At 42.2% G+C, this 13,876-nt stretch overlaps 2 protein-coding genes across 4 annotated transcripts in view; both read right to left on the reverse strand.

Moving 5' to 3' along the window:
• Window positions 1–542: 542 nt before the first annotated feature.
• LOC136443591 (trichohyalin-like) lies at window positions 543–8,353 on the reverse strand. The gene is made up of 11 exons (XM_066440879.1): window positions 7,969–8,353; window positions 6,603–6,694; window positions 6,174–6,308; window positions 5,854–5,959; window positions 5,495–5,686; window positions 4,503–5,208; window positions 3,949–4,122; window positions 3,533–3,673; window positions 3,104–3,216; window positions 2,690–2,967; window positions 543–2,550 (listed from the first exon to the last, which is right to left on the reverse strand). The coding sequence occupies exons 2-11, from the start codon at window positions 6,654–6,656 to the stop codon at window positions 1,876–1,878; spliced, it is 2,574 nt and encodes an 857-aa protein (XP_066296976.1). The 5' UTR covers window positions 6,657–6,694; window positions 7,969–8,353; the 3' UTR covers window positions 543–1,875.
• A 3,745-nt stretch (window positions 8,354–12,098) lies between these two features.
• The window catches only part of LOC136444038 (zinc finger protein 773-like), a 52,820-nt gene continuing 51,042 nt past the window's right edge, over window positions 12,099–13,876 (reverse strand). For all 3 annotated transcript variants that reach the window (XM_066441493.1, XM_066441498.1, XM_066441489.1), the window contains one exon: window positions 12,099–13,794. Coding sequence is in view for 2 of the 3 variants with exons in the window: in XM_066441498.1 (XP_066297595.1) it covers window positions 13,202–13,794 (593 nt within the window). In the remaining variant the exon portion in view is untranslated. The remainder of the gene's footprint in view (window positions 13,795–13,876) is intronic.

A 13,876-nucleotide genomic window follows, 5' to 3' on the forward strand; every position in this document is an offset into this window, starting at 1 on the left:
CTTAGGAGATCACTAGTTCTCTATCTGGGAACTTGGTGTCTCAAAAAACTAGGGGCCTTCGCGGTGCCCTCGAGGCCGGTCTGGGCCACGCCAGGCTGTGTCGCAGGACGTCACGTAACATGATGTCGCATTATGGCAGAATTATACAAAATCAAGTCATTTTAAGTTCATTTTCCCACAATTTCACAGACTCTTCCAGCCCTCCCCTCAATGCAAGGTTTAATATTGTATGCAAATCCTAATTTGTTATTGCAAACCCGTGTTTGGTTTCCCCAGCCCCACCTACACCCCCGCAAATCTTTACACTACCTTAAGAGCAAGCATCTTTCGTTTGTGGTCTAGACACGAAAGAGATCATTTGGGTAAATTATGTTCATGTGCACCTGTAACACAGGTGAGTGTAATCAATCTGAATGTAAAGATTGACTAACTGAGAAACTGGCCAAGACATCTATCAATCAATTTGATAGTAAGCAAACTCCGGAGGCCCAGTAGCTGTTGTGAGGATTCAAAAAGTCATTCAAACAAAAACAAAGAAACGGTTGAAAGAAAAGTATGCTTTATTCAATAATTAAGACATAAGCAAGAAACGATGACAATAAAAACACGTGTGTATCTATTGAATTTCATTCAGACATAAATGTTACTGCCAGAAATCTGACAAAGTAACAACGTCCAACGTGTTTTACATTGACATGAACGCTACTCTCTATATTCTCTCATATGTATTCAGACACCCTATCACTTATCAAGATATAAAGACAATTTTCTTACTTTTGAAGTTCCTAGACTTCCACGTCGTTAAGTTTACTAAATAGACACATGAGTTATCCCAGCTGCGTGCAAAATCATGGATACATTAAAGGGTTTCTGACAGTAACAGCAGAAAACTCCACACACAATGCAATATGCAGAATATTAACACTCTACTCCCTCACTGAATTATGATAATATTTTCTATATATATACATGACGTACTTACCAGCATAAGTACTTACACTTCTTTGCTTTACACATCACCAATTGTTATTAAAAGTTTGCTATTTTGGCAACGTTGACTCAAATATTTTCTCACTTTATTTTCACGTCAGTTTTGATACCCAAACCTACCTACAATAACCCCGTATATTTACAGTTCCGGAAGATGATTTGATTATCTCTGATAACAGAACTTGGTTTATAACTGTGGTTAAGTTGGGACATAAACAAAATACGATCAGTTTCGTGAGCTGAATATCAATAGCCAGCTCTATTACTTCTCTGTCTAAAAATTCTGTAAATATTCAAGGCCGCTATCTCACAAAATGTTTTGATTTACAGACTTGATATCAGTCGTTAACATAAGCATTCCTACCATAACCTTAGCAATGCAATATACAACGTAACGTTACAAGTTACCGTCTGAAAATGATTTTTTTTCCAAAGTGGATGCCATCCATACATGCATAATGAAGCTAGTGTGGCTGAAGTTGAAAATGCAGTGCTCGCTCTAACGTTAACAGAGCGGGAACAATCAAGTTATGTTGTACTACAAGCACACACACACATACACAACGTTACACAAAAACAGAGGTAGAGGCACACAAACAGACAAATATGCGGCACATACCCATGGAGAAAGAAAAGGGGTGAGAGAATAACACACACACACACACACACACATGTACATACACACACATACACACACACACACACACACACATATGCACACACACACACGCACACACATACACACACACACAAACCGTGTGTGTGCCAAGGCCTTCGTCATCGTTACATTGCGAGACATGTACACAAAGTGCAAGTCTGCACGGAACGTCCTTTGTATCGTTCAAAGCTCAAGCTCAAAGTCAAACGAGACTGTTGCGCGAGAATTCAATATTCAATTTCCGGAGCAGTTCTTTCTCTTCCGCGCACCTTTGGCAAATAGTCGTCCTTTTTCAGCATGGCGTCATAGTCGTACTCAGGATCACGCCTCTCCTGGGCAGTATCGTACTCAGGGTCACGCCGGCTCTCGTACTCTGGATCGTCCCTGTCGTATTCACCTCTGTCGTATTCACGGTCATTCCTGTCGTACTCGCGACCATCCCTGTCGTACTCGCGGCCATCTCTGTCGTAGTCACGATCCCTGTCGTAGTCACGATCCCTGTCGTAGTCACGATCCCTGTCATAGTCATGGCCATCTTTGTCGTATTTACGGCCATCCTTGTCGTATTCACGACCATCCTTGTCGTACTCACGACCATCTCTGTCGTACTCAGTATCGCCCCTGTCATAGTCGCGGTCGTCCCTCTCGTAGTCCCGGTCATGCCTCCTTGAGTCGTAGTCGTAGTCGGGATCGTTTTTCTTCGACGACTCATACTCACGATCGTGTATCTTCGGCAGGGACTCGTATGATTCACGCTCGCGGTCGAAGTCGCAAGTCGTCGGAGCCTTGGCGTTCGACTCGTACCCGCTAGAACCACTGCTGCCCCGCCCCGACGATTCCTCTTTAACAGGCTGACGGTCTTTCAACTCTTTGGTCTTCAGTGCCTTTTTTGTCAGCTGGTTCTGTAATGAGATATACACCTTTCAGAATGATTTGTGATAGTTATCATCATAGGAATGTTACATGACAGGAGCGTTAACAAAATTGATCATTAGTTACCTCATTACTATCCTTCTACATGTAACTTACTGTTCCCAGTACCTGAAAAATTGCCTTTGTATCCTGATGCCCGTAGCCCAAAGCAATGAGCGCAGCCACCAGTGACTTCATGGTTGCCTTGTCGGTATTTCTCGCCTTCCACTCGTACAACATCGCGCGGCTTCGGTTCTTCTCGTCGGAGTAGTCGTGACGAATGTGTTCGGTGGTTGACCGAGACATGCCGAGAGTCTTGGCAACATCCGGCCAGAACTCTTCAATGTTCGCAGCTATGACGTCAAGTTGGTAGTTTGAGAGCGGCTTCTCTTTCCGTTTTGGGAGCTCTGAATCGAAGACGCAAAAGAACCAAGAGCTTTACAACACACAATCTATCGCATAGCTAAATGTTCAAAACGTATATTTAACATCACGGGGGGTCAAAAGAATGATTCACAGTAACATCATCTGCATTTCACCCACCTCTGAAGATTTCCAATATTTGTGTGTGCTCCTGTTCCAGCTGTTCCGCCCGTTTCTCCTTTTCCTTCAGTTCCTTGAGGATGGTGTCAGCACGTTCCCGCGCCTGGAACAACCTAAAGAATCACATTACCTTGGGAAGTGAATACAATGTACCTACACAATGACGACATTATCTGTTACGTTCAAAGAGTGACGTCGCTTGCCATAGAGCCAAATGTGTATATCATTTGGCAGGCCGTTTTTCTTAGTCATGTAGTATTGAAAGGTGTTTTACTCTGACAATCTAGGATCTACAGCAATGCAACTTTTTTTCTCTACTTCATTCATCTCTGTAAAATTAACAGAACTCACAATGAAATCAGTTTTCAAGAACAAGACTGTGCCAGCTTAAGCAGCCTGATCATGAGGAGAAAGAGAATAAGAACGAACTTTTCCTCCATGTTCTGCGTCTTCTTCTCGTTGATGCTGAGTTTGTCTTGTAGCTTCTTCAATTCTTCCTTAGCCTTGAAGAGCTCCTTTTCTGTGAACTGACCGTGTTCCTTGGTCTTATCCAACTGACCTTCCATATGCCTGTCAAAGGTAAAACAAAAAGTTATTCTATCTTCTTTTTGATCTTCCTGCATGCTCCCCCAAAAATGTTATTTTCCAAATATAACGTTACGACTATAACGTAAAGTGTATGGACAATATCTGGTCAGAAATCAGACCACACCACTTTCTTACCCAGAATGGGAAGATGACTGTCGTTTTAGATGAGTGATTTGTATGGAAAAAACACCGAATAACTATGTCTATGGAAAAAAACTCGCAGACGTCGCCCATCCGTTATTAACATAAATACTTACACAGCCTTAGCGTCGTTGTTTTGCGCTCTTGTCTTCATATAAGCACATTTCCGCTTCAGGACCTTCCGTTCGTTGAGGAGCGCTTTGATCTGGTCGTTCGCCTCCTTCAGTTCCCTCTGGGAGCCCTCCACCTTCTCCTTGGCCTGGTTCTGGTATTCCCGCAGCTGTCTGGACCTGTAGGCATTAGTGGCAACAAACAGTCGACATCTTTCTTTGTAATCTTTATTCAACATACCACTACGCAGACTTGATAATAAAGTCTGAATTATGTTGGTATTTACATACAAACCTTCTGGTAGAGGTATACTAAATCAGGAAGGTTGTGTGGTTAAAACATATGAGTACTTGTTTGAAACCCTTCTCACATGACGATCATTTAAAATATCTACATATCAACGAAAAGAAAAAACTGTCTCCTGTTATATAACAGATGAAAGACAGACTTGTAACGCCAAAACGAGAACCTTTAACCTTCAGAATCTTGGAATTACTCATGAACTAATCCGATCACAAATATTGTAGAACCACCAAGAGAAATGAAAGTGGTGGCAAACCTGCGCAGTATCTGCTGCATCTGTGCGACCACAGAGTGGTACTTGTCCGTTGTGTTGTCCAGGTGAGACTCCAGCTGCTTGTTGTCCTTCTTCATGACCTGTAACCTCTCCCTCAACTTCCGGTAGTTCCGCTTCTCCCCCCGTACCTCGTTCTCGAACTTGTTGAACTTCCTCTGAGCAGTTCGCAGTTGTTTCTCCAGATCCTTCACCCTGTTTCTCTGAGTCTGGATCTCTGTCTCCAGCTCTTGGCAGCGGCTTTCGTACTTCGCAATATCAGACTTCGCGTTGCCATATTGTCCTTTGAACTTCCTGCGTTTACTGATCTCGATGGAAAACGAGGTTCGGGTTTGCTCGTCGTCCACGGCGGACGGTTCGTCGTCGTCTCTCAGCTCGTCCTCGTCATTTCTCGCGGCGGCGTGTTTCTTGGAGGACTTCCCGTACGCTTTGGCCGGGGTGTCACCCTTACCGTACTTTCTAGGCGTGGAGCCATCTGCCTTGTCAACGGCCTGCATCAGCCGCCACCTGCGGACTAATCGCAGGCTCTCGTGCGCCTTCTCGCTGAGGTCGGGGAGGAGTCGCAGGACCAGCCCGAAGTCCCGCTGGCCCTGCCGGCACGTCAGCCCGTCCACACACCCCTTACTGGCGAAGGTGAACAGAGAGGCGTCGACGTCCTCCCAACTCATCAGACCTTTCCAGGCATCCAGAGCTGGTGGAAACAAAAGAGAGGATGTTCTTTGATCATGAACGTATCATCTTACATGCATTGAAGATGTTCCCTTTCAAGTTAATCTACAATCAGATCTATCGCGGGGCAAGACAGTGCCCAAAGGGCTAAACGCTACTTCTACTAAGTTATTCATAATTGGAATTACATGTACTTATCATATTTACGCAAAGATACACCGACTATATCCCCAAATCTTAAGTTTTCCCCTTTATTACAAGAAACTAAAAGAAAAATATTAGTAAATGATGACTTTTGGTTCATTCACCTGAATCAAGTTCAAAGATGATGTCCTGCAGGTCCAGTGCGGCATCATCGTCGTCGTAGAAGAAGTCGGCCAGCGGGTTGTAGATGTTGGCCTTGAACGTGTCCAGGAGGATGTCGAACCTGAGCACGTGATCTTCGAACTGGTCCAGCACGTCTACGTCATCATCGTTGTCACCTGATGTATAGATAAAACCTGGGGGGGGGGTGCTTCTGTGTTATATTTATTTATTTATTCATTTATTCATCTATAAATCTTAATGGTATGTAGTGGCGTGGATGTTTTGATAGTTTACACGTGAAAGTTTCCTTTTTGAAGCCTCATAAAACATGGGAAACTGTTGATAACTGAGGAAAACCTACCTCTCCGCTTCAGATTTTTCACCCACTGTGAGAGATGCAGGATCTGCGAACGTGACTTTACCGGACCGAAGGCGCGATGATTCCAGGAGATCCACCTCTTCGTCTCCTGTGGAGTGGAAAAGTCGGCTGAGTCAAAATCAATCTAAGTAGATTTGAAAATCTGCTTACAACTTGAAGACGTCTGAGTGATGAGTGTAAGTATTTTTTTTCTTCTTTTTTACCTCGCTCATTTATCAATAGTAACGTCACTTCATCATGAAACACCATAGTCGAGCTAATGATGAAGCGAACGGGTAAAAGATTTTGTACAAAGACCAAACCTTTTGAAGCCTCTTCAGCACTTCCTCTACAAAGTCGTCCCCAGGGTTGTTTCTAAGCTCGTCGTCATAAGCCGCAAACTGCTCCAACACCCAGTCCTCTCGTTCCCGGGGTGTGAAGTGCTCTAAATCCTCCCTCTGTATTAAGAAAAAAAGCGTTTATCTATTTCTATCCAGAGCTACTCTCCAAGCAGAGGTTTAGCTCTGGCTGGTAATGGTTTTTGACACGATGGCCGGCGGGTATAAAGAAAACGAGACAAAATATAAAGCCCGACAAAAAGCCTAGAACACGTCAAAACCAGTCGGGGCCTAACCTCTGCTTGGAGAAAAATCTCGCTCAGAGCGTCTTTGATAAGGTCGCGAAAAAACCGAACGTCAGGTCAAAATAAGAAATCGGAGGTAAACGTAATGATGTAGTTAAAAGAAACTTACATAATACTTCCTAATGCCGAACATATTGGTCATTTGTAACAGCTTGGGCTTCATCGGGCTGGAATGTCACCACCTACTGTTGTCATAGTGAACTGCAGACGACAAAAACGTGGTTAGTCAGTGAGTCAATAGTCAGTACACGTTCTAAGGCCATTGTGTGGTTAATCTAGTTATCGCCTTTGTCTCAACTGAACATATCACGTCTTTGGTGAAACATTCCAAGGCGTCTGTTTAAGCTTTCAATCAACGTCATGTCAAAATCAACTTAAGATATTCTCCATTTGAGGTATAGAATCCTAACTTTTCACATGTTTTTCATCGGATAATCACATTTCAATTTGTTTGTGATTCAATTACAAATGTATTGGTACATCTTGTAGGTTATAAAACCCACAATATTGCACTTTTAAGTAAAAGTCAATACAGTATTTTCAATATGCACAGAAAATCTAACGAACAGTTGTTGTTGCGGCTAATTATAAAAGTTAATTCTTCAAGACAAAAATATTTCATTGAAGTTTTGTATCGACTTGACAACATCAGCCGGTCCTTCAAGTAATCTATATCTTACTATTTATTGAACAGATGTAGCCTTTCAAGAGATGTCAACAATCGTGGAGCGCTCTTAGGCTTAACTCTTGAGCAAAGTGCAGTGACGCGAAAACATAGAAGACTCTTAACAATTTGTATAACTGAATATCAAGTGTTCTTATAAACCGCTTCAAGCTAGCCACATCTATACTTGCATAACAACATGCACACACAAACCACTATAGCAACCGTGGTTTACATCTGTAGCGTGAAAAACTGTTTTAAAGTACACATTTGTAACAGTAGCTGAATATCATAAAACGTTTACCATAGCGAAGTATAACGAAACTACAGTCGAATATACAGAAGACTACCCGCTGTATGTTTTAGACGTTTGACTCAAACAAATGCGATTTCCAAAAGTTATCGGCGTTGTATTTCCCGAGCTTCGAAAGCTGTTTTTACCGACGAATACCAAACTTGTTTTAACTATAATTGTATCTATACCGAAAACAAATAGTTCAACTTTGACTCAGTTTGAAACAGCATGTGAGCTTTAAACTATTGATACGATACTGACGTCAGTAATTTAAAAAAAAAAACAAATAATAGCCGTCGCCATTGGCCTTTAATATAATTTTGGCTCACTGGAACTGTTCTCCGAATTACCACCGACCAAATACGAGCGCCCAGCCGCCCATGATACAACAGTTCGCTCTTTGATCGTGCATTGAAATCCATATAAAACAAGTCGATGTCGTGATAACCACCGTTTCAAACAATTAGTTCGACATGTTTAAGAGTACGGTTAAGAACAACGGGTAAAAGAACTTACCCAAAACAATCTTGCAGAAGACAACCTAATCCTATCTGAGCGTATGGCACCGTCACTTCCGTTCCAAGCTCTGAAACGATGGCATCTCGACTGATAAGCAGAAATGTTACGTCCTCATTCAGAACCCTTGCACAGCGCACACACACAGTTCGTTTTGCCGACCAAATTCAGCGGAAAATCCAAATCCTGATGCAGTCAGAGGGAACTTAAACTTGCGCAAGACCTTCCTTATCATGCCTCTGGCAAAAAAGCCGCCCGGACAAAATTCAATAGAGAGAAGTGGGAAAGCACTTGAAGAAGGGCCCTATGGCGACCTCGTGGAGCGTGCAACTCAATGTTGGAAAACATCAAAAGCACTTCAGGAACATGTCACCCGGATACAGGGGTACAGTATCGATTTACGTTACAAACATATATCAAAACGAAGAAAGGGTGTCAAAGATATAGATTTTAAATGCGCAAAATCTGGTGATGTAACGAGACGATGTTCGCGACCTTAGCCAAACGGGGTGAACATGAAGTTGAATGGGACTCGGTATAAATGGTGACCATGATAAGCGAAAACAAACTGGGCTGCGTTTCTGTGAGTTAGAGCACCGCGTAGATCATTTGACATGAACAGTTTCTGTCTCCCAAGCAAAGGTACATCTACCAGATAGCGCAACTCCCTGATAAGTATGCGATACTGATATGAGGTTAACGTTGAGGCTTACGTCACCCAATGACAATGTATCCGTTGTACGAAAAAAAAAAACACACACGAAATCTTGACAATTACTGAGATCTTTGACCACTTTAAATCAAACATAGCATGATTACAAAAGTGGCGCTATATCACCGAAAAACGTCTCTAGTGGCGAACTACAATACAAGCGTTTGCAATTCGTTGCGTTCGTGTGAAGACAAGCGTTTATAAACCGTTTGCTTTCTGCATATCATATTTCATAAAGTGCCACCATTATTACATCATACCCCTTAATTTTCTGACGTCGTGGAATTTTCATCATCGAATCACGATCAAGAGAGCCCTTGGTGCAGTTTCATCCACTTTATTTAGTGCCATAAATATATTTACAACAAGGACAAAAATTATACTGTAAATGCATTTAAGCTCGCGGTAGCGCTATAGTAACATACTGCTACAGTATTCGACAAAAATGTTCGCGTTGGTTTTAATTCGCGGTGAAACGGTCGACGCGAAAACCGCGAACATAAAATCCCCGCGAACATTTCTGCATTTACAGTAATACAAAAGCTCAGTATATCCCCCTGGCGACATGAACGTTCAATCAATAATTTGATGCATTGCCTTGAATTTCACAAAATTGGATTTGATTACAAAAACATATCTTCTGTTGCAGAGTAGTAGCCATGCTCCTGCATTATCCAACTATTTCGATGTTCCTGAAATGTCAAGTAAACTCTATATGACTGAAAAACAATTACAGTGAGGTAAAAATTGCTGGAGGAAAAACGATTATACCAAATATACAAACTGATTGAAGCACACCAAGACAGGACCTAACATTATTCACCAACGTAAGATAGATATACTCAGAGTTTACAATCTTGAGAGACTTTTTACAAGAAAATCTCGTAAAGAAATCATAAATCAAGCACCCAAAATAAACTACGTTGGCGTATTACTGGCACCTTTGTTCAACAATGAAAAGCAATATAATCAAAACTTCATGACTATGAACAAACTACTTCTAAACATGAAACTAAGTTGTACATCAAGGATACGTAATACCCCCGAAACACCGGAATCCGGAAACGAACATAAATTTTTATTAATACACACTTTGAAACGTATTACCCCTAACACCCAGAAGGGACAGTAAAGTGCATGCCTACGTATGTCTTTATTCAACAATTTCGTTGTGCCTTTCTGTCAACTGCCTTTCTTTGTTCTTCTTAAAAACTGGTTGCAATATCAAACACATAACATAGCCGTACGGCAAGTATGGACTTAAGAGAGTGATCCTTACAGGAGAAAAATCAATGCGATGGGGACCCCGTTCAACATGTTAAAACACAACAAATATAGATGTTATCTTGTAGACAACGGGGTCGTTCTATGTTCTTTCATCAGCCGTCAGTCCATGCCCTTGTCTCGTGTGAAGGGTTGTTGTCTGGTGGAACATTTGAAGGGTTGTTGTCAGGCGCAAGTAACGGCGGGTCTGCGCACGACCTGTTCATGATGTGACGTGTCATGTGATGCCGCAGTTTGAAGGATTTCCCGCACTCACACGTGTAGTTGCGGCTTTCGCTAAAAGAATGAACCGAAAGAGAAAAAGAGGGGGGGGGGGGGGAGATAGAAGAAAAGTTATGGCATAGCAAGCCTCTGTTCAGGCGTGGTCACATACATGTGTGTCGTACCATCTTTATCATGTGGTTATTTACGACAATATTTTCCGTCACAAGACGTTGTGCGACACTTCTACGACAGTCCCACGAATGCCCTCAGCTTCCCCTGACAGTCGTAAACCCATTGTATACTACGAATGTGACAGAAGGATATTTTCCAAGCAGAGGTTGCGGTACATGTACAGGTCGAGAGGGCTAGGAGTGGCCGCGAATTTAACCTTTCTCTCCCTCCACTGGCGTTCTGTCGCAGAGGTGGAGGGACAGAGACATTAGAAATCGAGGCCACTACTAGCCCTCTCGACCGCAACCTCTGCTTGGAGATATAACAGAAGGGAAAGAGTGAATCGAATTTGACAAAAATAGGAACGGATCTGAGTTATGTAATCTTCTGATGTACCTTTACATATTGCAATAGGAAATACCGGGGAAAAGAGACGGGGATGGTAGCGTCTGCGATGCCTCACCTGTGTTTGGTCCTCATATGCCTGGCCAGGTTGTACTTATTACAAGCCTCGGCTCCACAAAGCTCACATATCTGTAAATGGAAGACAGTGACACTTTTAGAGAACGAAACAATACGAACATGATGTGCATAATCAAAGGATATATTAAATAAACTTATAACATTGTTGATACACGTGTGCAATTCACTTCAGATATTTCTCCATTCGACTGATCTTGTGTTTTAGAAAAAATATGAAGCAGTGCATTACATGTACCAAGCAAATAGCATCAAAGCAACGGAGCGAACGATTTCAACACCAACTGTGGTTTGTACATCAGTTACTGGACTAAGATTGCGAGGTATTGTAGGATGGACATATCTTACCACAACGTTCATCTTTTCATGCACCTCCCGTTTGTGGTTGACAAGGTTTTGCTTCCTGAGGAACCGCTTGCCGCACAAGTCGCAGTAGGCGCCCTCGTCGTCGCCACCGTACACCGTAAAATCACTAGCGCCACCTGGCGGCGGAAGTTGCTCGTATTGCTGGGGAAGCATGGTACCCAGGACTTCCCTCCACTGGTGGGGCTGCTGTGTACAGGCGGAGCTCCCTGGCATTTCTATGGACAAAGGACACACGATGATAGGTGATTGAGTGTTTGCCAATTCATACATGTATAGAGATATCTAGAGAGAGAGAGAGTTATTTTGGTGAAGCGTACAAAGGTTACTGTTTCATGTTTTGAAGTGAATCATTTATATGTGTACAAGCAAGGACATTATATAGTCCTTGGTACAAGTATACAATAGTGGGATTGTTCACGCCTGAGTAAGCAGGCCATCTACATTTTGTATTGTAGTTTCTAATTGATTATCAACGGGAAATGAGAGGCTGAAATTTGGTCATAGTCATGCTGCTTGGTTGTCATTTGTCGCTCTCAATAAGTATTTGGATACTATCATACAGAGAACTGTGTGATTAAACACGACTGGAGTAAGAGGAGATGTCCGCATAAAATGTCCATGATGTCCGGGGCACCCGTCCTCCAACAGGTGGGGCCCAAGCATGCCTTGAGGTACCCTTGCTCGGTGTTTTAGCCAAGATGAACAAAACGTCTTCTCATAGCGAAGTGAAGCGGCTTCCTGTTTAAATCTGTCCTCTTTTTCATACACTAAAATGCCTTCTGTGAAGTTTAGGACATGGTGGTTCCCAAGACGATTATACAATACGTTGGTCTGGTGCAAATTATTTCATTCTATGTGTCCTATTTCTTGATATGTATTAATGACTCAACACAAGAATGACTCGAGTCGTATATTTGAACAAAACATGTATATTAGCTATGAAAAGAAAAAGTAATAGCAATAATGTAAATAAAAACGTGTTGGTGTGCGAGCTTACAATACTGTACCGTTTACTACTTGACTTAACGAACTATAGCGACAAAAGAGCACGGCTCAAATCCTTGCTTTACATTATAACTGACATCATCAGTACAGGCTCTACACTAACAACACTAGAGACAAACTTCTAACAGGCTTGAAACATAGCCTCAATTGTTTTCGCTTATACCACAGAACGTTTTGCCTCGCTTTCAATATCGGAATTATCTAATTCAACATAACGTGAAGTAAGTAACAATTTCACTACATATTTATGCACTAAAACTAATATTGTCACAATAACAACATCAGCACAAACTCTACAGTAACAACGTCAAGGAAAAAAACAAACTACCAACAGGCTTCACACTTAACCTCTAATGTTTGTGCTTACGGAACGTTTTGCCTTTTAACAATCGTGGGTTCCCTACAGAATAATTTAATTCAACGTAATGCAAACCAAATAACACATAAAAGTTTCACTACGGATTTACGCTCTAAAACCAAACATCAGTTAATGTTAAGTTAATGGTTTGCAACCTGGATTACAAAATGTCAATCGCAAAACAAAGAAGTTAACGTGTTCAAAATAACTAAGGAATGTCAAGCACAGTTTGGTCTTAGTAACTATGCTATGATAGATATGGAAGTACCAACATGAAGTTACCTGTGGACAGCACCTGCTTTAAAGATTGTTCCATCGAATAGTATGCTATAAGCACCAGCTTATACGTTAATCAACTAATACAACTGATCTCTTACTTTCATCAAATGCTTCTTCTTATGTATCACTGATTGTTATGACCAAAAATCAAGGGAGACTTTTCATATTCATGTAGGAAAAGAAAACTGTACATGATGTCTTAATTACTCTTATTCCAACTTCTTAAACCTCATCTAGAGCATTTGTAATTATGATAAACAAAATCAATATCACATCATCTGAATGTACAAAGTTGCTAGTGGTCAGGTCTCAGCTAGCAAAGTACATTCAACTTGTGAGGAATAAACAGAGATTTCTTATCAATTTACTATTTTCTATGTTTCTTTGCCTTGGTCGAAACCAGTCTGTGGCATGTGGTTCTTTAGCATGTGTCTCTGCAAATGTTCCCTCAGCTTAAAAGCCTTCCCACACCAGGTACAGGCAAAGTCACGCAGGTCACTGTGCTTCAGTTTCACATGCCTGTCGTGGTTATACTTGTTGGACAGCTCGACGCCGCATATAGCGCACTCTCTCTTCTGGCGCTGTAACTTAGCGTACCGAGCTGCATCTGCGGGGGAGTGGAACGTTGGGTGATCCTCTAACGTCCCTTCAGGATTACCATACTTTACTGGATAGCCTGGTCCAGCGGAGTCACCACCAGAAGAGGCTGTTGCACCAGGATGGGAGTCTCCAGCCATCTCCGTGTAGTAACCAGGTAACTGAACTTGAGGTAACTGGTGGTGAAGTTGGACGTGGCTTACTAGCGTTTGATGCGAGTCAAAGGATTTCCCGCACGAAATACAAAGGTGATCCCTGGGACCTTCAGGAACAAAGAATGCGGGTGGTTCGGGTCTGCTGACGTCATGTTGCCATGGTGACGGTCCTCCTACTGTCTCTTCCAGCAGACCAGTCCTCGTTTTATGGCAACCTGGAGGCGAAAGAATCCAAACTGAGTTCTGACGTCTTCGTGTGACTTAATGCATGATACATATATAGTAGTAGTCCACTGT

The sequence above is a fragment of the Branchiostoma lanceolatum genome, chromosome 10 (genome assembly GCF_035083965.1).
Source record: "Branchiostoma lanceolatum isolate klBraLanc5 chromosome 10, klBraLanc5.hap2, whole genome shotgun sequence".
Taxonomy (NCBI): domain Eukaryota; kingdom Metazoa; phylum Chordata; class Leptocardii; order Amphioxiformes; family Branchiostomatidae; genus Branchiostoma; species Branchiostoma lanceolatum.